The sequence below is a fragment of the Diplotaxodon limnothrissa genome, linkage group LG18 (assembly GCF_057381915.1).
Source record: "Diplotaxodon limnothrissa isolate DT_005_m linkage group LG18, D_limnothrissa_male_GT1.1, whole genome shotgun sequence".
In the NCBI taxonomy this organism is placed as follows: Eukaryota; Metazoa; Chordata; class Actinopteri; order Cichliformes; family Cichlidae; genus Diplotaxodon; species Diplotaxodon limnothrissa.
This window is the reverse complement of record NC_140613.1, coordinates 13,917,445-13,943,133: the sequence shown is the minus strand read 5'-3', so window position 1 is coordinate 13,943,133 and position 25,689 is coordinate 13,917,445. Positions and strand designations below refer to the sequence as shown.

At 42.0% G+C, this 25,689-nt stretch overlaps 1 protein-coding gene across 1 annotated transcript in view; it reads right to left on the bottom strand.

Annotated features, from left to right (window-relative positions):
• pde1cb (phosphodiesterase 1C, calmodulin-dependent b) overlaps positions 1 to 25,689 on the bottom strand; it is a 117,854-nt gene that overhangs the window by 74,082 nt on the left and 18,083 nt on the right. The window contains exons 2-3 of the mRNA XM_085377780.1: positions 6,947 to 6,994; positions 6,161 to 6,326 (exon numbers count right to left, since the gene is read on the bottom strand). Coding sequence (XP_085233906.1) covers positions 6,161 to 6,326; positions 6,947 to 6,994 — 214 coding nt within the window. The remainder of the gene's footprint in view (positions 1 to 6,160; positions 6,327 to 6,946; positions 6,995 to 25,689) is intronic.

Below are 25,689 nucleotides of genomic sequence, written 5' to 3'. Positions count from 1 at the left end.
CTTGTCGATATTTGTGGTTCTTTCCCCCATCACACCTCTGTTGTTATGCCTCTAATATTCCCTTAAAAAGTCTATGATAGATGGTGATTTACTGCACAGGGATAAAGCTAAGGAAATGTTGCACTTACTGTAAATAACAGCTTAAAGTGACAAATGCTGCTGGAAATTTATGCTACATGGACAAAATACTTCACTGGCCCCCTTAGTGCCTTCCAGTCTGTAAAGGCTCTGATCCTATTAATACATTAATCCAGCAAGAATATTGATGTAAAGCAGTGGCAGAGCCTAAAGAGAGAAGTACTCATGTAATGGGTGATTATAATGCACAGTGTATTTAAAAGCTGTTATGCAAGCAGAGAGAAGACACTATTACTGAGTGAGGTTAAAGGGAATGAGCTAAGGGAATGGGCAGAATCATAGAAATTGTCTCTGTGGAATTTTTAGTCTACTTTCAAATGTCATTTTATTTAATTACTACAGTGGATGGCAATGCAGACACACATTTTTACCCTTATTGTGCAAAAGCAAATAATTTAAAAAACTTGGTTAACTTTATTTTGGGGATTTATACACCTATTTCGTCCTAAAGTAAAATGCAGTATCTTTCTATCCCATTAACATTTGAATTTTCTAAAAATAATACATTATGACTACTCCTGCAAGTCACCCTAATGCATCTACTGATCTATATGTAAGAAGAAAGAAAACGGCTGTAGACAGTAAAGATTCAGACTTTGGACGACACTGCGTTCTGCATATTTTAAAGTTTGACTTTTCTCCCTGCTACACATAAAACTATACTCCATATCAAGCTGTATAATATCAAGAAATATGTGCTACGCAGCAGTGACTTTTCCCAGCAGACCCTCATTAACCCGCTAGTAAGGCTAGTGATGGAGCTTGTTGCTGCGGGGAAGATGTCAGCGGGGGGCTGCGAATCTGCGGCTGCAGCCAGTGGAAGGGTCAGCCTCAGAAACTGTTGGATGGCACGATGAAGACAGCCACCTTAATCAGCTGTGCAATGTTCACAGCAGCGAACAGCATCCAATTAAGCAGTTGCCAAATCCAACTGAGGACCTCAAAAGAGTGCCTGTCCAGGTTTTGGCTGCATGTACATTTATTGAATGTTTGTCTGTGCTGAGTCTGTTTTTCTCATCATTTGGTAAGCATCTAGCCACCCTTGTAATCGTTTTCACTACCCTCTATTTATCTTTTTTTTCTGCTGTTTTTGAAAATGCCTTCATTTGGTGAAACATAGACTTGACATGAATTTTTAGTGCATTCCTATCAGTCACTACCTATCCATAAGGACTGTCAAAAAAAGGGGTTCAGAAAAAAAAAGCACAGTTATAAATCTAGCACTAAATCTCAAAGGACCATTAGTGTAATAAGATTGGAATATAATGGAAATTAGTTTCTAATAAAAAGGCAATTCTAGCTAATGAATAACAACCTCTTCCCAAAATCTTTCACTCTTCCTCCTATGGGACGATAACAAACTAATCCTAATGGCTTTTTTGTATCATACCTCTTCAAAGATTTGGCTTTCAAAGCAGTAATTTTGAAAAGAAAAAAAAGTCAATCAATTAAAGAAACGATTGATTCAGATAGAGAGTAAGTGCTGATCAAAATGATGGTTCAGAAACTCTTGCACACTAATATTGTGTTTGTGTTGCATATATCAAGTTCCAGCAATTAGGAAAATGAATGCAATGGCAATCTATCATCTTCTGACATGGCAAATTCTGCAGGATCCAAAAAAAAAAAAAAGACAAAACAATTTGATTCTGCATAAAAATCACAGGTTTCCCCCTCTGCATGAATGCAAACTACTATCTATTCAATTGGTAGCCAGTGCTTTAACAGAATATGGTTTCCATAATGAACAGAAGAAACAGCGTGGCACCAGCCGAGCAGATGAGTCACCGTGTGTTTATATACTAATGGCTCCATATTGTGTTTTAGTCCTCCCAGTTTGTGTGTGTGTGTGTTTGTGTGTAAACTGCAATCCTAAACCAGTTGCAACAGCAGCCACAAGCACCAGGCGACCTTTCAGATTGAAAAAGAAAATCAGGTAATCAAGTAACTGCGGGATTGACTAGAAAACAATTAAATTATATTCAACTAAGTCCAGTTTATGACAGTCAATATGTTTTAAGGCTCTCCAATCCTTCCTGCTAAACATCATGTGATCTTGCTCTATTCTCCAATAAATCTAATTATCATCACCTGGAGGATATCGGCCAGAACCGGCCTCGGAGGTGACACTGTAGTTACATCATTCCATGGATTACTGCTAGTTCCAGTGTCATTTAATCACCCTGTGCCATTTTTTTTATTTTTTTTTATTTAACCTTTATTTAACCAGGAATGTCCCGTTGAGATCAAAGACCTCTTTTTCAAGGGAGTCCTGGCCAAGAGGCAGCACATTTCAAGACAAATACATACGAACAAACAAAGTTAAAATTACACAAAACAATTACACATTATTGAGGCAGCCTGTAGGCCTTTGAGTTTAGTTTTAAAAACATTTAAAGACAACAATTCAGTTAGTTTCCAGTCTTTCTGTAACATGTTCCATGAAAAAGGCGCAGAGTGGACAAAGGCTTTCTTACCCAGCTCTGTGCGGACAAGGGGAACAGACAACAGCAGCTGATCATTTGAGCGCAAGGAGTAAGAACCACTATTTGTCCTTGTGACCAAAGTACAAATATAAGGAGGCAGCAATCCAAGCATAGCTTTGTAAATAAAAGTGTACCAATGCCCCTGTCTTCTAATGGCCAAAGAAGGCCATTTTACTCTTAAGTACAAATCACAGTGATGGGTCAGGTATTTACAATTGGTAATAAACCTCAAGGAAGCATGATACATCGTGTCCAACATTAGAAGACATGAAGAAGAAGCGTATCATATACAGAATGTCACCATAATCTAACACAGATAAAAAGGTTGCAGTGACAAGACGTTTTTTTACTGCAAAAGAAAAGCACTGTTTATTACGGAAGAAAAAACGAAGTTTAAGTCTCAGTTTCTTTACTAGTCTCTCTATATGTGGTTTAAAGGTGAAGGAGTCATCAATCCAGACACCAAGGTATTTATATTCATGAACTATCTCTATGACATTTCCTTCAAGGGTGGACACCACTGGAATAGGCTCCGGGACCTTCTTTGACTTGGAAAACAACATTAGCTTAGTCTTGTCAGCATTGAGAACTAATTTTAGCTGAATAAGTGAATGCTGGAAAGCAACAAAGGCTTTCTGTAAAGTTTCAATGGCCTGAGCAAGAGATGATCCATAACAGTAAATAACTGTGTCGTCAGCATAAAAATGCAAATTTGTGTCTGAGACATTTTGACCCAAGTCATTGATATATAAAAGGAACAGAAGGGGACCCAAAACTGAGCCCTGTGGCACCCCCTTGTGGACAGCAACAAATTTAGAACAAAGACCTTCAAGTTTAATGCACTGGGTTCTATTTTTCAGATAATTTGAGAACCACGCTAATGCATGTTCTGACAATCCAAGGCTGAGCAGTCTGTTTTTTAGGACTGCATGATCAACAGTGTCAAAAGCTTTTGAGAGGTCAATAAAGAGTGACGCACAGTACAATTTCTTATCAAGTGCCACAATAATATCATTTATCACTTTCATAGTGGCAGTGTTAGTACTGTGTTTTTTCCTGAAGCCTGACTGAAATTTGGAGACAATATCATTAGAGTACAAAAACTCTTTCAACTGGTCACAAACTAGAGATTCCAGGATTTTGGATAAAACACACAAATTTGATATTGGCCTATAATTAGTCAACACCGATGGATCACCTCCTTTCAATAAAGGCAAAACGAAAGCTGATTTCCAAACCGCTGGAATTTCTTTGGTTTTAATTGAAAAATTAAATAGAATTGAGAGTGGTTCTGCAATAAAATCAGCTGCCAACTTCAAAAAATAAGGTTCCATCAAGTCTGGACCAGGAGGTTTTCTGTGATCCAAAGCCTTTAAAGCTTTATGCACTTCATAAACACTAAAAGGTACAAAGTTAAAACGGTCTCCAGAAAACATAGAGAGTTCTGGGCAAGTATTTGTTAAAAAAAGTTTCTGCAGAAGCAAACAAGGAACCCACTGATAGAAAGTGTTCATTAAAACAATTCAAAATTTCAGTTTTATCATTAATTGAGACTGAATCTTTTACAACAGATTTAGGAAAGGTTTGAGTCATTTTATTGGCGGAAAAAGATTTGATTACTTTCCAAAATTTCTGTGGATCATTGAGGTTCTCAGTGGTGACAGACAAAAAGTATTCAGATTTGGCCTTTTTAATAAGAGAAGTACATTTATTTCTAAGCTGTTTGAAAACAGACCAATCAGTGGAAGTATCTGTTTGTCTCGCCTTGTCCCATGCTCTATTACGCTTGTGTATGCTATCTGCGAGTGTCTGCGAAAACCAAGGATTTTCTCGACCTTTAATTCTAACTTTCCGTAAGGGGGCATGTTTATTAACAATTCCCATAAAACTTTCCTTAAAATATGTCCAAGCTAGCTCTACATCTGGTAATAGTCCGATTTTTTCCTAATGACAACTAATGACAAATCATGATGAAAAGCCTGTTCATTAAATTGTTTAAGATTCCTTTTGCACACTATGCGTGGCTTACATTTTGGAATTTTAGCATTTCTGCAAACAGCAACAACACAGTGATCACTTAGGTCATTACAGAAAACACCAAGCCATAATCTGGCTAGTTGTCATTAAGATGTATATCCCTGTGACTCCCTGCAGTTTTGGCCTGTATTAACCACAGCTGACATGGCCGAAGACGTCCCCTGACTTTCAGTAGGATCAGGACAAAGGTAATCATTGAACAGTATAAATCATTGTAAGCATAACATTGCCCTTTTCCACAGCTAACATTCACCACCTGCTATCACTATTTCACCAGCCAACACATTTTAGTAAAAAAACAAAACAAAAAAAAGACTGGAGTAATTCCTAGCATATTTTATTTGTTTTAAACTGTTAGCGCTATTGAAAAGAATCATTCCCTTGCCAGTTCTTGAAAAACATAGGCAAACTGTTCATCTTCAGCCAAGGATGAACAGCCTCATGCTTGGCAATTGTTCCCGCACTCTGATTGAGGCTAAAGCTATGGCTAAATGACAAATGAACTGTTTCCTCTATGGAAGGTAGGAGTGCTTTCAGCTGCCCCAGTGTTTTCTTTTTTAATCTGAGCTATAGGTTTTAACTAAAGGACTAGCCTATGTCCAGTCAAGTGGAAAATCACTTTCTCCTTGTCACCACCCTACTCTGGAAAAGGGATCTGTGTTCCAGGGGAGACTGGCAGAGAACAACGACACTGTAATTTGAGATAACATAGAGAAGAGCTGGAGAGGAAGCATTTGTTACTGCAGACTGGAAACGAAGGAAAACCCGAAAACAACACTTGGATGGGATTTGAGAAGTCACAAACTGAGCACCCGATAAATTGTAAAATTGTGATCTCTGTGAGGACTTGCTAAACCAAAATATTGGGAAAACTAGTGAAAATCATCTGGCCATAACTCCCTGTCTATTTTCTGTACTATTAAAATCTTGTTATCAAGTACTAAAGTGCACTTTTAGTATCCTCTGACAAATGCTTACTTGTTGCCAACTGAGACATATTGCCGTCTCCAGGGCCATCAAGGTTAATTGGAATCAGGTGTTAAAAGACAAGCAATATTCTAAAAGTGACAACAAATTATGTTAATGGTAGTTTGAAGTCCTTGTTATCAAGGTGGAATCAATCACGCCCAAGTCCCTCGAGGTCAGCAGCCTTAAATAGCAATTAACAGAGTAAATGTGAGTGTGCATGCGTATGTGTGTGCATCAGCTAAATGTCAGACAGGAGATTATCTTCTTCATTAACAAAAAAAAACAAACCTGAAGAGGTTCAACTTTAAATATCGCCTGCTCAAGTTCATTCTGATCCAAAAACAGAAAACAAATACAAAATACAGAGCAATGCCTGATGGTGCACGCTGCCACATTGTAAGATAATAAGATGAACATGGCTGCTGATGTCCCACTGTAGCACCACGCAGGATGCATTTCATGATAATTAACATATAATGAGCATTACTTGTTCTGGCATCATTACTGGGATATTTCTGACAGCAGCAAACCTGATGGCAGTTTTCTCTGTGGCATCTGGTTCATCTGCTGGAGGAAGATCATCGGCCAGAATCTCTTCAGGACTCCGTGGGTCATTCAGGGGGGGCTTCTGCTCTTTGCCTTTGATCCCCATCCCTGCAGTGATGGCATTCCACAAAGCACTCTGGGACTTTGAGCCTAAATAAAACAAAAGCCTGCTGGTGTCACAGTCATTTCATACAGTGAATAAACCGTTAATTTGTTTCAAGGTGTTGTTTCACAAAAGATATTGAAGCATTGGCTGCAGGAGTACGTTTCACTGAAAGGGAGTGACAGATTTCAGCGCCTCTGTAATACTGCCCTCATGTGGATGATTGTCATTAGTGCCAGTGCGCTCACTTAAGAGGAGAGGAGGCAACTTTTTTGCTCAGTTATAGGTTTTTCAGTTAATTAACCACTCCTACATCCATACATTTGCATGAGGAAATCCATACTGCAAATATATTCTAACATATTATTACATATCTTCAGTTTAAGTCTCTATTATTTACAAAACACTTTTTAACCCTTTAACTTTCTGGTCAGGCCAAACTGTCTCTAAATTATCTCTGCAGAAAAGACTTCCTATAAAAATCTATTGTCATAACAATAACAAAGAAATATGAAGTATGGTTGCAAATATTTCAAAACAGACTTTCAGCACTTTCTTATATTCATTTTATTGAGTTGGTCAGAACTCTTTAAATATCTCAAAAACTTGGATGGATGGAAATGTGATGAGTTGAATAACAATGAAGTATAACAATGGTGATACTTACGTGCAAAACTGGCCTGAGGTCTTGCTGAGCTGTCTTCTTCATTTGCCACTAGAAGGAAAAACAATTAAATAAATAATTCAACAAATGTTAAAATTGTGCATCAAGAATGATAACTTGAAACCTCTTTAGCCAAATCCTTTGATTAAGATGTTTAGTACATACAGTATCTGTAGTACATTATTTTTTTACATTGTATTTGTGGTGAATAGGTGTTTGACTTAATGCTTTCATGTATTTGCTGATGCTATCTCTGTACTTTTGCTCAGCTGGAATTTTAACAGTCCCTTAAACATATTTGCACAGTATGGTAGTGAAGAACACACTCATTAGCTACATCCTTAGCTATACATGTTCCACTGCCAGTTAAGGCAGATTTCTGATCAGCAAACCACGTGGCAGCAACTTTTAATCATGTAGGCAAGTTCAAGATGACCTGCTGGAGATCAAAGTGAGTATCAAAAGTGAGAAGAAAGCGAATTTAAGTGACTTTGAATGTGACATGGTTGCTGGTGATCAGATACTGCTGATCTACTGGGATCTTCCCACACCTCCATCTGCAGGGTTTATAGTGCTTGGTCTGAAAAGAGAAAACATCCAGGGTGTAGCAGTACTCTGGGTGGAAATGCCTTGCTTATGATAGAGGTCAAAGGAGAATGACAAGACTGCTCCAAGCTGGTAAGAAGGCAATAATAACTCAAATAACCACTTGTAACAACCAAGGTATGCAGAAAAGCTCTTAGAACACATAATACGCCAAATCTTGAAGCAGATGAGCTACAGAACCAGAAGATCACACAGAGTGCCACTCTTGTCAGGCAAGTACAGAAAACTGAGTTTCACATGAGCTCGGTAAAACTTGGGAAGATTGACAAAACATCCCCTGGTTTAATAACACTCTATATCAACAGTTACACACTATATAGAATAACTTTATAGAATTATATTTGTATATATTATATACAAATATAATATATACAAATATAAACATATATACAAATACAAATATAAAATATTTTATTTTATATTTGGCAGCTATCAGCAAATAGTTATCAGCTATTCTGAAACAAAAAAAAAAAGACACTTTTTATCCATAACAAAAACTCCATAACAGCAAATGAACTGTAACACAGAAAATACAAATGCTATTTATGGTCTCATCACAACAATGATAAGAAAAATAAACTGGGCCAATATGGCATGTTTGTTAATACAGGGATGTTAATGTGATCTCTGGTCTCCCACTCAGACACACACGTCTCCGAGTGTCCAGCATTCAGACGGTTACCTGAGAACTCGTGAGAGAAAATCTGCTCACACAGATATGTAGAGCCAAATACTGTAAATAATGTCCCTGAAATGTTCTGAAGACAGTTAACCTTGTCAGGTAGTGATGTCCAGCAGTTGAAAATGCAAGCTCCATGAACACGCACAGCTGTGAATTCCAGCTCGTTCGTAGTTCTGCAAACTTCAAGTCGAGGTTTTCACTTCAATCAGCTGCATTTCGATGTCCTCTGTGTCCAGCCAGTTAATGCAAGACAAATCCAGCTGCTCATGAAAGCTTTCTGGTTTGATCAGAAAAGAAAACATTGGTCCATACACCTGAAAATCCAGAAAACACATTGTGAATTCTGTCTCGAGTCTTTGGATGTATCCATGTATTTACGTGGTGCTGATGCTGCGCTGAGCGGAGAGCTCCTGAAGCTTTTGAAGTGGAAATTTCAACATTGCTTGAAAAAACTGCCAGCTAGCAACGTCCCTCTCACCGGTAAGTTATTTTTAGCCAATTACAAGTTGAATCTGATAGTTGGGGTTGTTAGCTAAGATACCGTCATTAAGAAGCGGCACAACTAATGTGTTAACTAATGTGTCTATGCGAGCTAATTTGTGATGTGCACCGCTTATTTTTTAATGCACCTTCTCAGATTAATTCACTGCGTGTCGTGCCCGGGGCTGGACTGGGACAAAAAAATCGGCCCGGGCATTTTGACTAGAGACCGGCCCACCAGGTATTATAGGAAAAGCCATAAAGCCTTTGAATGAAAACATACGCTGTTGCGACAGTGATGTACACTGTCTTGTTGGTATATGTATGATTTCTATTTTACATGAGATAAAAACTTTGGTTGTAAGATTCAGATAATCATTTATTAAAAGCGAGACATTTTAAATGAGAATAAGAAAGAAAGGTATTTCCTTGTGCCCCCCTTTCCCTGTTAATGCCCTACATGACCCCCTGGCAACACTTTGCTAGACCCACCCCTGCACAGTTACCAGCTGTCAGCTACATAAAAAAGGATCCTGGTGTTGTTTGTCTCTCAGAAACAGTTCATAACTTCCCTTCAACTCATTCATGTCACCTAAAAGGTAAACCTGTTTCTCCATCACCTGCTCAGCTCTGATGGTTCAGTAAGGACATCTCCTGGTTTCATCTTCATGTTTCCCTCTCACCACATATCCAAACCGATATCATGACCAGCAGCTTTACAGCTGTGGCTCCAGCAAACATCAGATGATACTAGAAATTAATATTAAATAAATTCTAACAACAGCTGATCAAGCTTAAACGCGCTGCTGTTGTTTAGCGCGACATCCGCTGGTTTCCTCTTTCCGGTGGACGATAAATAAACAAGAGGGAAAAGCCGATCAGCTGATCATCGATCAGTTTCATGATTGAAGTAGCAACAGGAAAGGGAGGAGAGAGAATGAGAGAAGAAGAGGCAGCTGTGCAGCGTAACGACAGAATAACTCCAGCTTTGTGTCTTTTTCATTGTAGCTAAAGTCCGGGACAAAATGTTCCTTTTCACCTCAATACGAAACACGTAATATTTTCTCTGAATACGGGACGATTCTGTCTTTTTACGGGACGGTTGGAAACTCTACTAACTAACCTTATGAATAAAATAAAGTTCACTATCAGTAACATCATAGCACCCAGCTGTATAGTAACTCCGTCATGCTAGCTAGTTATTGCTATTACTAGTTATTGCAACTGACAACAAAAATAAACTCCACCTAAACTTGGTTTATATCTGACCCAGATAGACTGCAGTTCATAACTTCTTACCTGAAGTTCAGTTCACCTGACAATCGCCTCTGGTCTCTCTTCCTCCTGCCTCCCCTTTCCTTCATCCACCTTTATTTTATACATCGGCCAGCATCTGGCCAATCCACCACCTCTTATTGTTTATACCGCTACAAAAAACAACAACAAAGAAGCAAAAAAACAAAAAAAAAAAAACCCAAAAAAACATCAGCCCATAAAAACTAAAAATCACCATTGTGCCATCAGTTAACCCTTTGTGTGCCAGCTGTGGCACGCGTGCCCAGGGTTGCCGACCCCTGCTTTAAACACTACAGCCTGAATTCACATAATGCATATGCACCCAACAAAGGAGCAACTGTGTGATGTTATAAAGTTGGACTGAGGAATGTTTCCTGCACCATTTTCTGTACCATAAACATTAATAAACGCAGTTCTAAAGGCAAAAAGGCGTCCAACCCAGTATCTACAATGTGTACCTAATGAGGTGGCCAGTGAGTGTAAGTTGACAGGCAGCCAGGAGCTATGTTAAATTCATTCATGTCATCACATAAACATGGCAGCAAGCTGCTGACCAAGCCTCATAAGGGGTCATGTGATGTATTCATTAACTCAGGAGGACATGGAAGAATTAACAGCCAGGATCTTCTTGCTCTGAGGCAACAGTGGTAACCACCTCACCAGCAAGCTGGCCCACAACTACAACTTTTTAAAGTAATTTCCAAATGATCAACACAGTATAAATGAAATGAAACAACAAAAAGTTAATTATTTTGTATTTGGCAGAAATTTACAGGTTGCTTAATTTTGTTATCAGCAGGACTAACGCTGTAAGAGAAGGGCTCTGGGGTGCCAGTGTTAACCAACTAAACAGCCTCTCAAATTCAGGCAGTGTGAATGTTGCAGCTCAACCCCGCTCAGGTCCACCAACACTTCACCACAATCAATAACTCTGGCTGTTCTCCAGCACAGTTATTCTGCAACGCCGCAGTTCTGTGAGTTCGTTAAGTGCATCAATGTGAATTTAACTCATTAGGTAAAGCTTTTCACTAAGAGAACTGCTCATTTGGAAAGCTGAGAAATATTTACAGTAGCAGCCATCATGCTTTATGAACCACTGTAGGTCCATTAGTGAGTTCTCGGGCATTCTGCTTCATTTTTTGTCTTTTGTCAGAACAATTCTGCTTTTGCAGGCCCAATTTTAAATTGGTTTCTTTAAGAACCATGGATAAAACATTATAAAACAAAACAGTTATAAATTTATAAAACATTGCTTACATCCCATTCCAGCAGATCTTCAAGGGTCTTTCAAAAGAGCTTGCGAACACTTAAAACTAGATTTCTGTTCATATAATGAGTAATTACAAATGGAGAAACTCCATATGCTTTATTAATCACATACTAACATTTAAAACCAGATACAAGATAATCAAAGTGGAACATGATATTTATTAATATCTTAAAAACACTTCTCACCGTAGACATGTAGCAGACTCCATACTAAAACTGCAGGGAGCTGAACTTCACAACCTGGTGGCCTGAAAGGTGTTGCTACAAGGCGCTTTTAACTAATCATGACAGATAAATTTAAAAAAAAAAACAAAACATATTATTCAAGGTGCCTTATCAGAAGGTTGTATTCATTTTTTTATATGAATGTAAATATAACAAAAAAATTACTGTGATTCTATCTTTCATCTCTATTAATGAATTTGAATCTATTTATTGCCTCCTGTTGGTTTGACTTACAGCAATAAAAACAGTGGTTTGTCCCACTAATAGAAGAGTACCCCTATAACTAGAAGATCTGTTGCCCAATTACATGGCTAATGGAGCACATATATGCAGACTTAAGGGACTGCAGTGTCCTGGGTTTTAACAAGAAATAATTTTATGCCTTTGAGATGTGGTCTCTAAGTCCAATTTTAAACGTTCCCAATGTAATTAGCTGTACTGCAAAAGTTCCACAGTAAAAGAAGGAAGTTAGAGGTTACGTTATTGCATTACTGTGGAGGTGGCATAGAGGGTCATCATATAACATTGACACAACTCATTACAAAGCCATTAATAGTCTGAGTGTATTGGAGTTTACTTCTTCACAACAGTTAGTCCAGCTACAATTCAAAAACTACATTTGTACACAATGGCTAAAATTTCCTATCAGAAGAACTGCACAGATGTTTGATGGTATCTTAGTTGCTGACAAATTGCATCCTTTCCAATATTATGAAGCACCGAAAGTCATTGACCCACTATCTGACCTACATAAGGAAAAAAAACAAAAAAAAACACCAGGGACATGTTCAAGACTCGGCTACAGAACCTGTTAACGTCCACACTCCAGAATCCTGAGGAAGGATGTTGCATTATTAGAGCATTTGTCAACAATATGAGAATGAAAGTGACCTTTCACCTGCTAATAACATGAGATGAAAGAGTATCTTACAAGTTCACCAATGCAACTAGTACACCACAAACTCACAGTTGCCTTAAAATTAAGGCTAATTCACGTAATTTAAGTTTCATTAGTTCGTTACCCTGAAAAAGCAGCAGGAAAAATCCTTTATATTCTGCTACAATAATTACTATCATCTACACTGTTTTAACAACCTTCAATTAGTGTTTCAGTGACTGCATTTCTAATTTTGTCATCACCAGCTGACTACAGAGTTTCATTTGTGTTTGTTAAAGAACTCAGATCTTGAGATATTTCTTATACTCTTCTCTCTTCATCATTCAGTCTGCAGTTGAACAACTGTGTCTTGAAATAAACTTGTTGTTGTGTCTAATTGTGCTTTGGGACCTAGTGTATTATTTTGCTTACAAAAACGTCATGCTCTGTTAATCAACATGGGCAACTGAAGGATAAACGATTTAGAAATGGCCTTGTGGGATATAACGCTGCATTTGGACTTCTGTGGGCCTCCATGAAATTCGACTTCTAGTAGATAATAAAGCAGGTGAATAAAACTCATCATCAGCTTCCTGTGACAAATATAAACAGCATTGTTTGATTTTGGCCTTTGGTGTTAATCAGATTATCCGCCCTTGTAAATAAGGAACTCTAAGGATATGAACAAGGTTAGATGCAAAAGTCAGTGTTCCACGTTTCAGCACTGTAGCCACGAGTGGATCATAGACTCATGAGACTAAAGAACACAGTGAAACAAATCCCCTCTAATCTTTTTGCTTTTTACCCTATATTAATTGTTTGTTTTACTCTATATGAAGTGTTTTTCATCTTTTCAAATTTCCATCTTTTCATTTTTTTCCTTCCTGCAAAAGATAAAATATATTTTAATGCCTCATTTTGAATTTAGGGGTAGTTACAGGAATTTATTCCACCAAATGTGTTCTTGCGGATGGACAAGCCAAGACAGCCATTTATGTAAAACCCCATTTGATCATGAGACTTTTAGACCATTAGTGGGTAGTTAGAGGAGAAAAATCGCAGATGTGTGCTTGGATTTTAGCTGGCAAAATGTTGCTTATTTTTCCAAGTAAGCAAAATGTGTTTTGTTTCCAGTTTATTTAATTTAAGGTAGGTGAGAAATTCAATCACAAATGATGGATTTTATTTAAATTAGTCATTTAATTAAACCCATATAAGCATCTTTCAGACATGCACTCTGATCCAGCATCTGAACATGCTAGCTTCATATCTAAATGCACACCATGATCACTTTAAGGCAAAATACACAATGATCTAGTAACATTTATGCATCAGAAACATTGTGTACAAGTAGTCAATTTAGATACTGTACAAGTCTGAACAGTTAGACGAGAACAGTTGGGCACGCACAAGATTACAACTGTGCATATGTCTCTCCCACATCTTTGTTAGTGAGCTGAACAACGCACAAACATGATTTCTTTGGATGATGCCCTAAACAGTAAAAGCAGAGCAGAAAACTGTTGCCTACTCTCATGCTTTTGGCATGAGACACCCACTTTCACTCTCCTCCTCACTCTGCTAAAGCTAGTCTCACAAACAACCCTACTCTCGTGCTTTTGGCATGAGACACCCACTTTCACTCTCCTCTTCACTCTGCTAAAGCTTGTCTCAAACAATCACTTTATAAACAACATAAAGTGCATGCATACAGTGCCTGATTTCTATTTTATTTTTGCATATTTGTCACACTTAAATGTTTCAGATCATCAAACAAATTTTAATATTAGAATAAGATAACCTGTAAATACACAATTCAGTGTTGAAATTGAGAACCACTATCTACAAAAGGAGCAAACTTGGAACAGTGGTGAACCTTCCCAGGAGTGACCGGCCTACTAAAATTACTCCCAGAGTGCATCAACGACTCATTCAGGAGGTCACACAAGTACCCAGAACAACATCTAAAGAACTGCAGGCCTCACTTGCCTCAGTTAAGGTCAGTGTTCATGATTCAACAATAAGAGAGAGACTGGGGGAAAATGTCACTGCTGACCAAAAAGAACGCAAAGGCTTATCTCACATTTACCAAAAAATATCTGGATTATCTGGTGGAAAACACAGCATTTCATAAAAAGAACAGTCAAACATGGTGACAGTAATGTGATCGTCTGGAGCTGCTTTGCTGCTTCAAGGTCTTGCTGTACATGATGGAACCATGAATTCTGCTCTCAACAAGGAAATCCTGAAGGAGGATGTCCAGCCATCAATTTGTCCTCTGAAGCTCAAGCACATTTATGCACCATGAAACACCAATGGCCAATGAAGTGGCCTCAAAAAACCTGGACTTAAATCTTACTCAGATGCTTTGGTATGACCTTGAACACAAACTTCATGATCAAAAACCCTTCAATGTGGCTGAATTAACAACTCTGTAAAAGAAGAGTGGGACAAAATTCATGTGAAAGACTCATTGCCAGTTATGATAAATGAGTGACTGCAGCTGTTGTGCAAAGAGTGGCACAATCAGTTATGTAGTTTAAACCATTCCTATGTAAATCTTTGAGATTTTGCACAGGAACATCCCAGCAATTACTGAAATACTCCTGCTTATCTGGCATCAACAAATATGTCACATTCACAGTCACTAAAATGACCCTTCTGATGTCCATTTGTCTATGCTGAAACACACACAGTTTTAACAGCAGACATTTTAGACCTTTAACATCAGTGAACACAGACTCCATATCTAGTTTTTTTCCATCCCCTTTGTTGTTTAATATAACACTTTAATGTTTTTTATAAAAAATACAACTTTAGGCAGCAATATTTACTGTGGTAATGGCAGGACCTGTGGCAGCTGGTCAGATTAATATGAGTCGCCATTAATGAAAATATTCCCAGTTTAAATTTTTAACAGTAGCTGAAATTAATTGTAGCTATAATTTGACATTTTAAGTGTTTGCAGAAAATTTCTGAGAAAATTCTGACATTATTATAGGACATATATGGAGCATCAATTTCCAAAGTGAGTGTAAAATAAGTGTAAGAAAAAGAACAAAATACCACAGCACTAATTTTCCATTTGCTTACAGAGCACAAGTCTGTTAGGTGGTGAATAGGTCACTACATTTCATCTAACCAGTGAGGTAAATGGGACTGACACTGTCAGTGTTAGTTTTTCCACTTGACCTTCACTCTCCTTCACTACGTCCTGCTGTTTTCCAAAAAAGTAGGTCAAAAGTCTGCATTGGAGCTGTGTCACATCGCACTGTCCACACTGGTACTGGTCTAATGTTTTATTCGATATGAAAATGTCATACTGGGATATCATTGCTATAGCAATGCCATGTATTTACATTCCCTAGTGTGTAAAACAATGAAACGAGCTCGGGCATGTCCGAGAGCAAGTGTCTAAAAGAGATAAAAAGGGAGCTACTTAAACAGCCTCCAATAATGTGAAATTCTTTGCTAAAAATGCAAGAAAGCTGTTTCCGCTGAAGGTGGATAAAACTATATTTCAATGCATACCCATTGAGTACAACCAGGTTGTGAAGGAGGAGACACTAACTGCTGTTGATTTGAAATGTAAACAAATGACTCAACACAGTGCTCACAAGTTGCACTACATATGACAAGAGGAGCAAACAGTGGATGGAAATTACTGTTCTGGTTATATGGTGGAAAAGCAGTGCCATGATAGGATGCCACCTGTACAGCAGGTCAAGTCATGAGTTTTCCTCACTGCTAAATATTCCACAATCAGAGGTCACGAACTTTCAACAGAGTCAATCTCTACACACTTCCAAACTTTATGCTGTTTTCAGTTTAGCTCTAGAGCAGTGAGTAAAGAGCTTCATGGAAAGGGTTTCCATGGCCTTGGAGCTGCATCCAAGCCTTACATCACCAAGCACAATCCATAGCATTGCTGTGGATCGTTGCGGTGGTGTGAAGCACACCACCAACGGACTTTAGCGCAGTGGACACGTATGACCGCATGGTGCCAAGTTTAAAGTCTGGAGAATCAGGGGTTATGGTATGAGGTTATTTTTCAGGAGTTCCAGCAAAAACGCTAAATCCTTCAGCACACCAAGATATTTTAGACAATTTCATTCTTCTACCTGGGAACTGTGGGAACAGTTTGGGCCCCTTCCTGTTCCGATATGACAGGTCCATAAAGACATGGGTGAGTGAGTTTGGTGTAGAAGAACTTGACTGGCCTGCACAGAGTCCTGACCACATGATAGAACACCTTTGGCATGAATTAGAGGGGAGACTGCAAGTCAGGCATTCTCATCCAACATCAGTGTCTGACCTCACAAATGTGCTTCTGGGAAAATGGTCAAAAATTGACATAAACACACTCCTAAACCTTGTGGAAAGCTTTCCCAGAAGACCTGGAGCTGGGATGACATAACATTAAACTATATGGACTAAGAATGGGTTATCAGTCAAGTTCATATGCATGCGATCGTTTATCTGGTATTACTAAAACTACATCACTACTATCATGTTATACCGCTGCCACCTTTTTTTCTATGGATTCACACTTTGAATTAGAAAGTCTGTCAACTGTCATCAGTGAGGAGGGGTTCATTGGAAAAGATGGATGGAAAATTACAGACATTATATATATCCCACCTGTATCCCCTTCTTATCTGTATATAAGCTCAATAATGTTTGTTGCTCCACTGGAGTGAAAAGTGAAGCTGAACATGTCAAATCATTTTGTGAGCACTCAAATTATTATTATGCCTTTTAAATTTCACAATGAACAAACTTTACAAAAACAAGCTTTAATCATAATGCACTCACTGTGATTTGATTTGGATAAATTCTGATAAACAACACTATAACTCAATCAAATCTTACTTTCGGATTTATGGTCTGTTATACTATCCTCCTGGAAATCTCCTCGCTCACTGCTGTATAAAGCACTAATAAAGGAAAGGCTTTAGCAGCATAAAAAAAACCCCAAAAACATTCATTATACAGACTGACTTATTAAGAAGTCACACAGAAATTAAAGAAGATCCACACATTTCGTATAAATAAAGTTCAGTTTTCAAAGGTCGCCTGGCTTATGAAAACAGTCTATACCAGAGAAAGAGAGTCAGTCATCAAGGTGGTGCGAATACTGGCTGGGAAAATGTAGGATCCAGCTGCAGAAAACGATTCACAATTTTTCAATGTCATCAGAAAAAAGAACATAGCAAAATGGCATTACGGTCTCACCATGGAAACAGAAATAAGCATCTGCATCAGCCGTTATCATCCAGTTGTAGTGTTATACTAGAAAATAGGTGGTTTTTATGATATGAAGTCCAACATCCATCAGAGTCGATCACTCTGGAAGGCAGAGTGAAGAGCTAGTCATCACGGAGCAAGTTAACAGCTGAGCACATTTTCAAATATTCTATCCTGGAAGGCATTTAGGAGAGGGGGGGCAGTTCAAGGTACTAAAATAGTCAGACAAAACCACACAAATGCAAAATCAAAAAGTGTTTTAGATAAAGGGTCTTTGAAGATATGCCAGGGTTTCCTTCAGTCTAATAAAGGTTGGCTTTAAGCTGTCCAGGCCTAGCACTGGGAATTTTTGTTTCTTTAAAGACAAAAGATAATATATTTTATTACCATCACTATTATAGTTACTTAAAAAAAGAGAAAAATTATAGGATTTAAAATGAATGGATATTCCCTATGTTGATTAAGTGAGGTAGACTAATTCATACAAAATGTATAATATACATTACATGCATTATACTTTTAAACATGACTCAGTGTTTACATACTGATGTACATTATTTGCACTTCAGGCTGGAATAAAATAAATAAATGAACTCTCCCGTGTCTCTCTCCCTCCGTCTCTGTCTTTTCTTCTCCTATATGCAAAGCTGCACATAAGCAGCTCAGCCTGAATGCTTCACAATTAGCAAATATCTAGACAAAGAGGAGCCAAGGCTGGAAAATGAGGACTGCAGCTTTTTGTGTGTCAAACTGTGTGTTGGCTGATTTCTATCTGTTACGTAATTTTGACATGTATCAGTTCGCAAAAGCAATTAAATAGAACACCCACACACTGTCTCACTTAATGCTAGAATATTTATTACAATGATTCAGTCTATCCAAACTTCATTAGGTATATGGGCGGCATGTCAGGTTCTCTCACAGGAAATGCTTCAATCATCCCAACATTCAATCAGAATACCATAAAAAAGATTATGACTAATGAACACCTTGTACAATCCATCCATCCATCCTGTCATCCATCTTCTTCCACTTATCCAACTGAAGGTCACAGTTGGGGGGGAAAAAAGCTATGTTGATGGATATTGAATTGGAAACTGTCATGGTCTGTGGAATGCGTGATGCTCGGGTAGCCACACCCCCGGGCTGGGCCATCACTAGCACACCTGCTCTCCATCCCGGTGATTACACGGAGATCCACTTAATCCGGCGCTGACGGATGCTCCACGCCAGTCCGTAGTCATCCCCACAGTGGTAACCAGACTTCCACGAAAAGTGTGCATTCTCTTCTGCTTGGAACTTTGTTTAACCTGCCTACTTCTGTCCAGATTTCTACTCGGCGTCTGCTACCTGCCTGTCCTCCGGCTCAACTGGATCTCGCGGCGCTCACCTGGCCCACTCGCCATTCCACGGACTTCCTGCCCCCACGGACTGCCACACTTCCCTCCCGAGCTCCCACGGTTCCGTTCTATCGTAAGCCCCTACTCTAACTCAGTCCTGATATGTTCTCCCCGCTTCCTGGCTCCCTAGTAATCATCTCCCCTTTCTATTGCAGCCCCCCGCCGTCCCGATCCCGGCTTCCTCGTGTCATTGTTTCCCCGGATTTTTAGTTTCTGTTTTGCTCTCTACTTTCCCCGGGTCGCCTTTCGTTGTTTTAATAAAGTGTCTTTTTGTTAGCTCGGAGTCTGCGCCTGGATCCTTTCGTGCCCGCGCACCACGGCGCATGACAGTACGGACTGGCCAAGATGGATCCAGCAGACCCGATACGTTCAGCTATTAATAAGCAGGGTGCCATGCTCGGCCGACACGATCAGTTACTTTCTTCGCTTCAGGATCAGTATCAGGAGCTGAGCGAGAAACAGGGAGAGATGTGCGCTAAACAGCCCGACTCGGCGTACCGCTGTGTGACGTCTCCACCGCCGGAACCCTTCCACGGCGAATTGGACCAGTGTGGGGGGTTCCTTTTTCAGTGTACTCTTTTCTTCAGTCGCTCGCCACTCGCCTTCCCCACTGACGCGGCCAAGATTTCCCACTTTGTGGGACTACTGAGGGGAAGGGCGTTGGCGTGGGCTGAAGCCTATTTATCTGCTAACCCGATACAGCGCTGCGACTTCGATGACTTCCTCGACGAGTTTAAAGCAACCTTCTCTCCGTCAGTTTCCGAGGATGATGCCGCTCAAAAGCTACTGGTGCTCCGCCAGGGTCGGCGTAGCGTTGCGGAGTATTTAGTGGAGTTTCGCACCGTGGCAGCCGCTGTTGGCTGGCCCGATTCGGCCCTAAGGGGAATTTTTTTACGCTCCCTGAACGATCAGATGAAGGATCAGCTCGCGTTTCACGAGGCGGCTAAAACGTTCGAGGATTTGGTGTCACTCGCCCGTAGGATCGATAAGCGTCTACGGGAGAGGGAGGCCGAACGGCGGTCCAAGCCACCGAAACCCGTGTTGCACCCAGACTTTCGCGTGTCACTGCCCCTGTCCCCTTTTAGCTCTCCAGCGGCGTGCGCTCGCTCACAGTCTCCTCCTCCGCCGGAGCCGATGCAGATCGGGCGCTCTCGGCTCTCGCCGGAGGAGAGGGAACGCCGTTTTCGGGCCGGGGACTGCTTATACTGTGGGAAGCCGGGACACCGCATCGCCAGCTGCCCGGTTCGCCCAAACGGACCAGCTCACCGGTAGGTTCGGGGATACGGGTGGGCTGCACATTGAATACTATTAGACCCCGATTGATTGTGTCCGTTGCCATAATAACCAATAAAAAGACTGTCACATGCAGCGCATTAGTGGATTCTGGGGCGGAGCAGAATCTCATGGATGAAAGACTGGCTAAAGAGCTGGAAATTCCACTCACTCTGTTGGAACCTCCCCTCCCTGCGTCAGCGCTGAATAAACAAGTGTTTGCTTACATCACTCATCAGACCGCGCCCGTGACATTAGTCACTTCCGGGAACCACAACGAATCGCTTTCGTTCTTTACCTTCCCGTCTCCCGACACCCCGCTCGTGTTAGGCTACCCGTGGCTGCAAAGACATAATCCCCACATCGATTGGGCAGGAAGCAAGATCGCCAGTTGGAGTTTGTTCTGCCTTGCGAATTGCCTGAGATCAGCAGTTCTCGCTCCACCCACTAACCCGACCCCACCTGTTACACAAGCACCTGACCTCTCCTCCATCCCACCCGAATACCACGACTTACAGGAAGTGTTTAACAAAGACAAGGCTTGCTCTCTGCCACCACACCGCCCCTATGACTGCGCCATCGACCTGCTACCTGGTGCCCCGCTGCCCTCCGGCCGGTTGTACAACCTGTCTCGCCCCGAGAGGGAGTCTATGGAAAACTACATCCGAGAATCACTCGCGGCCGGTATCATTCGACCCTCTTCTTCCCCAGTCGCTGCGGGCTTCTTCTTCGTGGGGAAAAAGGACGGTTCGCTGCGGCCGTGCATTGACTACCGGGGCTTAAATGACATCACCGTAAAGAACAAGTACCCTCTTCCGTTGATTAACTCTGTTTTTGGCTCTCTCCAGGAAGCCACCGTTTTCACAAAACTGGACCTGCGAAACGCATACCATCTGGTCCGAATAAGGGAGGGGGACGAGTGGAAAACCGCTTTTAACACGCCACTGGGCCACTTCGAGTATTTGGTTATGCCATTCGGCTTAACTAACGCCCCTGCGGTTTTTCAGACGCTAGTGAATGATGTGCTCCGAGACTTCCTGAACGTGTTTGTTTTTGTATACTTGGATGACATCCTCGTTTTTTCCAGGACCATGGAGGAGCATCACGTTCACGTCCGGAGCGTCCTGCAACGGTTACTGGAAAACAGACTGTTTGTCAAAGCAGAAAAATGCGAGTTTCACGCCTCATCGGTTTCCTTTTTGGGCTATGTCTTAGCAGGAGGACAGGTGAAGACGGACCCAGCTAAGATCAAGGCGGTTCTGGAGTGGCCAGTCCCGGATTCGCGGAAGAAGCTCCAATGCTTTCTCGGGTTCGCGAACTTCTACCGACGTTTCATTCGAAACTACAGCCACGTCGCCGCGCCTCTCACTCGCCTCACTTCTCCTAAGGTACCTTTCACCTGGCCCCTGGAGGCCCACACAGCGTTCACCAAATTGAAGGCATTGTTCACTACGGCGCCCATTCTGCTCCACCCCGACACCACCAAACAATTCATCGTCGAGGTGGACGCGTCCGACACCGGAGTCGGGGCTGTTCTCTCTCAGCGGTCTGGACCTCAAGGTAAGCTCCAGCCGTGCGCCTACTTCTCTCGCCGGCTCACCCCTACTGAAAGAAATTATGACGTAGGCGATAAGGAGCTCTTGGCCATAAAACTCGCCTTGGAGGAGTGCCGCCACTGGCTGGAGGGAGCCGAGCAGCCTTTTCTCATATGGACGGACCATAAGAATCTAATTTATCTTAGGACTGCTAAAAGGTTAAACTCTCGCCAAGCCCGCTGGTCCCTGTTTTTTACACGCTTTAACTTCACTCTCTCGTATCGCCCAGGTTCACGGAATGCCAAGCCAGATGCGCTCTCCCGCCAGTACTCCCCAGACACGGAGACATCATCACCAACCACCATTCTCCCCCCAACCTGTGTGGTGGGCGCCCTCTCCTGGGATGTTGAGGAGGTTATCCGCCAGGCCCTCCCGGGAGACCCTGACCCGGGTACCGGACCCCCCGGACGGCGTTTTGTCCCCGCTGCTGCCCGCGGAGCGGTAATCCATTGGGTCCACACTGCACGTTTTTCGTGTCACCCTGGCGTGAGCAGAACCATTGGTCTTCTCAAACGGCATTTCTGGTGGAAGACTTTACGACAAGATGCGAGGGAGTACGTGGCTGCCTGCACTGTCTGCGCCCGCAACAAATTGTCCACTAAGCACCCAGCGGGCCTGCTCCATCCGCTCAGCACGCCTCACCGGCCTTGGTCTCATATGTCATTAGATTTCATTACCGGTCTTCCTTGTTCCTCGGGAAAGAGCGTCATCCTCACCATCATCGACCGGTTCTCTAAAGCCGCCCACTTCGTCCCGCTACCGAAACTACCCTCCGCCCCTGACACAGCCCTAGCCCTAATTGAAAACGTGTTCCGGCTCCATGGTATTCCCCTTGACATCGTCTCAGACCGAGGCCCACAGTTCACTTCACAAGTGTGGAGGACCTTTTGTTCCATTTTGGGCGCGAGAGTTAGTTTAAGCTCGGGTTTCCATCCGCAATCTAACGGCCAGACCGAGCGGCTTAACCAGGAGCTAGAGGCTGCGCTACGGTGCATGGCGTCCCAAAACCCCACTTCCTGGGTCACCTTTCTGCCCTGGGTTGAATATGCACATAACTCACTTACCTCGTCTGCCACAGGTTTGTCCCCGTTCGAGGCATCCCTCGGTTATCAGCCTCCTCTTTTCCCTGAAGACGAACTCTGTCTCGCAGTCCCCTCCGCTCGGCACCATCTCCGGCGCTGCCAGCGGGTCTGGCTCAGGGCCCGCCAAGCTCTCCTGCGGACGAAGGAACAGCACACACGCCATGCCAACCGCCGTCGCACCCCCGCCCCCGACTATCAGCCGGGGCAGAAGGTCTGGCTGGCCGCCAAAAACATTCCGCTGCGTGTGTCCTCCCGGAAGCTGGCCCCCCGCTTCATTGGCCCGTATGAAGTTGATGCGGTTGTTAACCCGGCGGCAGTTCGGCTCAAGCTCCCTACTTCCTGGCGCATACATCCCACGTTCCACGTTTCCCAGGTCAAACCCGTCCGCCGCAGCCCATTGTGCCCTCCGTCCGAGCCCCCTCCTCCCGCCCGGCTTGTCGCCGGTCACCCGGCCTATGCGGTCCGGCGCATCGTGGCTGAGCGCCGGCGTGGGCGTGGGTGGCAGTTCCTGGTGGACTGGGTGGGGTACGGTCCCGAGGACCGCCTCTGGGTTCCGCGTTCCTTCATTCTGGACCCGTCCCTCATCGCTGATTTCCGCGCTTCTCTCCGCAGGCCGCAGTCCGGTCGGTCGCCTGGGGGCGACCCTTGAGGGGGGGGCACTGTCATGGTCTGTGGAATGCGTGATGCTCGGGTAGCCACACCCCCGGGCTGGGCCATCACTAGCACACCTGCTCTCCATCCCGGTGATTACACGGAGATCCACTTAATCCGGCGCTGACGGATGCTCCACGCCAGTCCGTAGTCATCCCCACAGTGGTAACCAGACTTCCACGAAAAGTGTGCATTCTCTTCTGCTTGGAACTTTGTTTAACCTGCCTACTTCTGTCCAGATTTCTACTCGGCGTCTGCTACCTGCCTGTCCTCCGGCTCAACTGGATCTCGCGGCGCTCACCTGGCCCACTCGCCATTCCACGGACTTCCTGCCCCCACGGACTGCCACACTTCCCTCCCGAGCTCCCACGGTTCCGTTCTATCGTAAGCCCCTACTCTAACTCAGTCCTGATATGTTCTCCCCGCTTCCTGGCTCCCTAGTAATCATCTCCCCTTTCTATTGCAGCCCCCCGCCGTCCCGATCCCGGCTTCCTCGTGTCATTGTTTCCCCGGATTTTTAGTTTCTGTTTTGCTCTCTACTTTCCCCGGGTCGCCTTTCGTTGTTTTAATAAAGTGTCTTTTTGTTAGCTCGGAGTCTGCGCCTGGATCCTTTCGTGCCCGCGCACCACGGCGCATGACAGAAACAGTTGCAGCTATAATAATAAAATGATTAAGTGAAAGTTTCAAAGATTTTATGTTTTTTATTAGTTACTGATATTGTTCACTGATTAATCCTACATGTCCTTTTGCTATTTTATCTTTCAGTCCTAAATGTAATGTCATTATTTTCTTATTACTGAGCCAATATCTCCATGCTGTCACTGAGAGCAATGCCAGGCTGCAGCACAGGAAAACTAAGTCATTTGATGGTAATATGTATGAGTGTGCCTATCAGATTTAATTGCTCATTACCTGAAGGTGCAGGAACACTGTTCTAGGTCATTAAGGCCCATCCTAACCCCTGAAAATATTATAATTTTAAACATAACGATTGTTTATAACATTTAGATGAAAGTGAGTAAATGCATGAATCCATGGACATCACCAAATACAGTGTTTCATCTTTTAAGTTACTCCGCCAGGCTTTTACAACAGCCAGTGAAAGCATGGGCTGCTGCTGAGGTGATTGATTTGACTATTGAAGAATATCCCATTTGTTTTCATTGAGAAACTCCTTGTTTGATTCTGCCTAAGACTTTGGGTCATTATGCATTTGTATTGTGAAGCTCAGTCCGCTCATTTTTACAGCATTTGGCCAGATGAGAGCAGATAATATAGCCCTGTGCCCTTCACAAATATCCTGTCTATTCAAGTCTATTGTAGCTTTGTTATTCTTGGGTGTAATCACTGATGTGCACCTTGTTGTGTTTCCATCCCTAGGCATTTCTTGACTGTAAACTTAAACAATGGCATGCCTGACACTCAAAGAGTGTCCTTGACTTGGTCAGATGTGAAGTTGTTTTTCAAAACTATGGAAATAATTCTGTCATCATGCACATTAGATGAGTTCCATGGTCTTTAAGGGTTTTGCTGTTGCTGATCTAGCTAGCGTTTTCCTTCTTCTCCTCCTTCTTTTGCTGTCTCTTTGATAGATTTATTTAATTCTTTCAGCCTAACGACGGCCTCTCCCACTGGCGCTGACATCTCTTCAGGCCCCATATTTAAAATTACAGTGAAAATTTGTCAATATTTTATCTGAAGTTGACTGAAAGTCTGCTTCACGTATCATAAAATAACAAGGGAACAGACCTCACCATGAAATTGCTGTTCAGTTAACTGTCCAATTATTTCTGTGCCTCTGAAAATGGGGAACTATGTAAAAAAAAAAGTGTCTATATGAACATTTAAAGTCAAATTCTTGTAAAAACCTCTTGAATTAAAGCTGAAAGTTTGCACTTCAATCACATCTTGACTATTTGATTTAAAATACAGTTTGTTGGTGTACAGAGGTAAAACCAAAAAAAAGTGTCTTTTTCCAGTTTAACTGTAGATAGATATGTGATTCAAGTTGATTCATGATGTTAAAGTTAAACTAATTATGTGTTTGTTTTAGATAGATGTGTA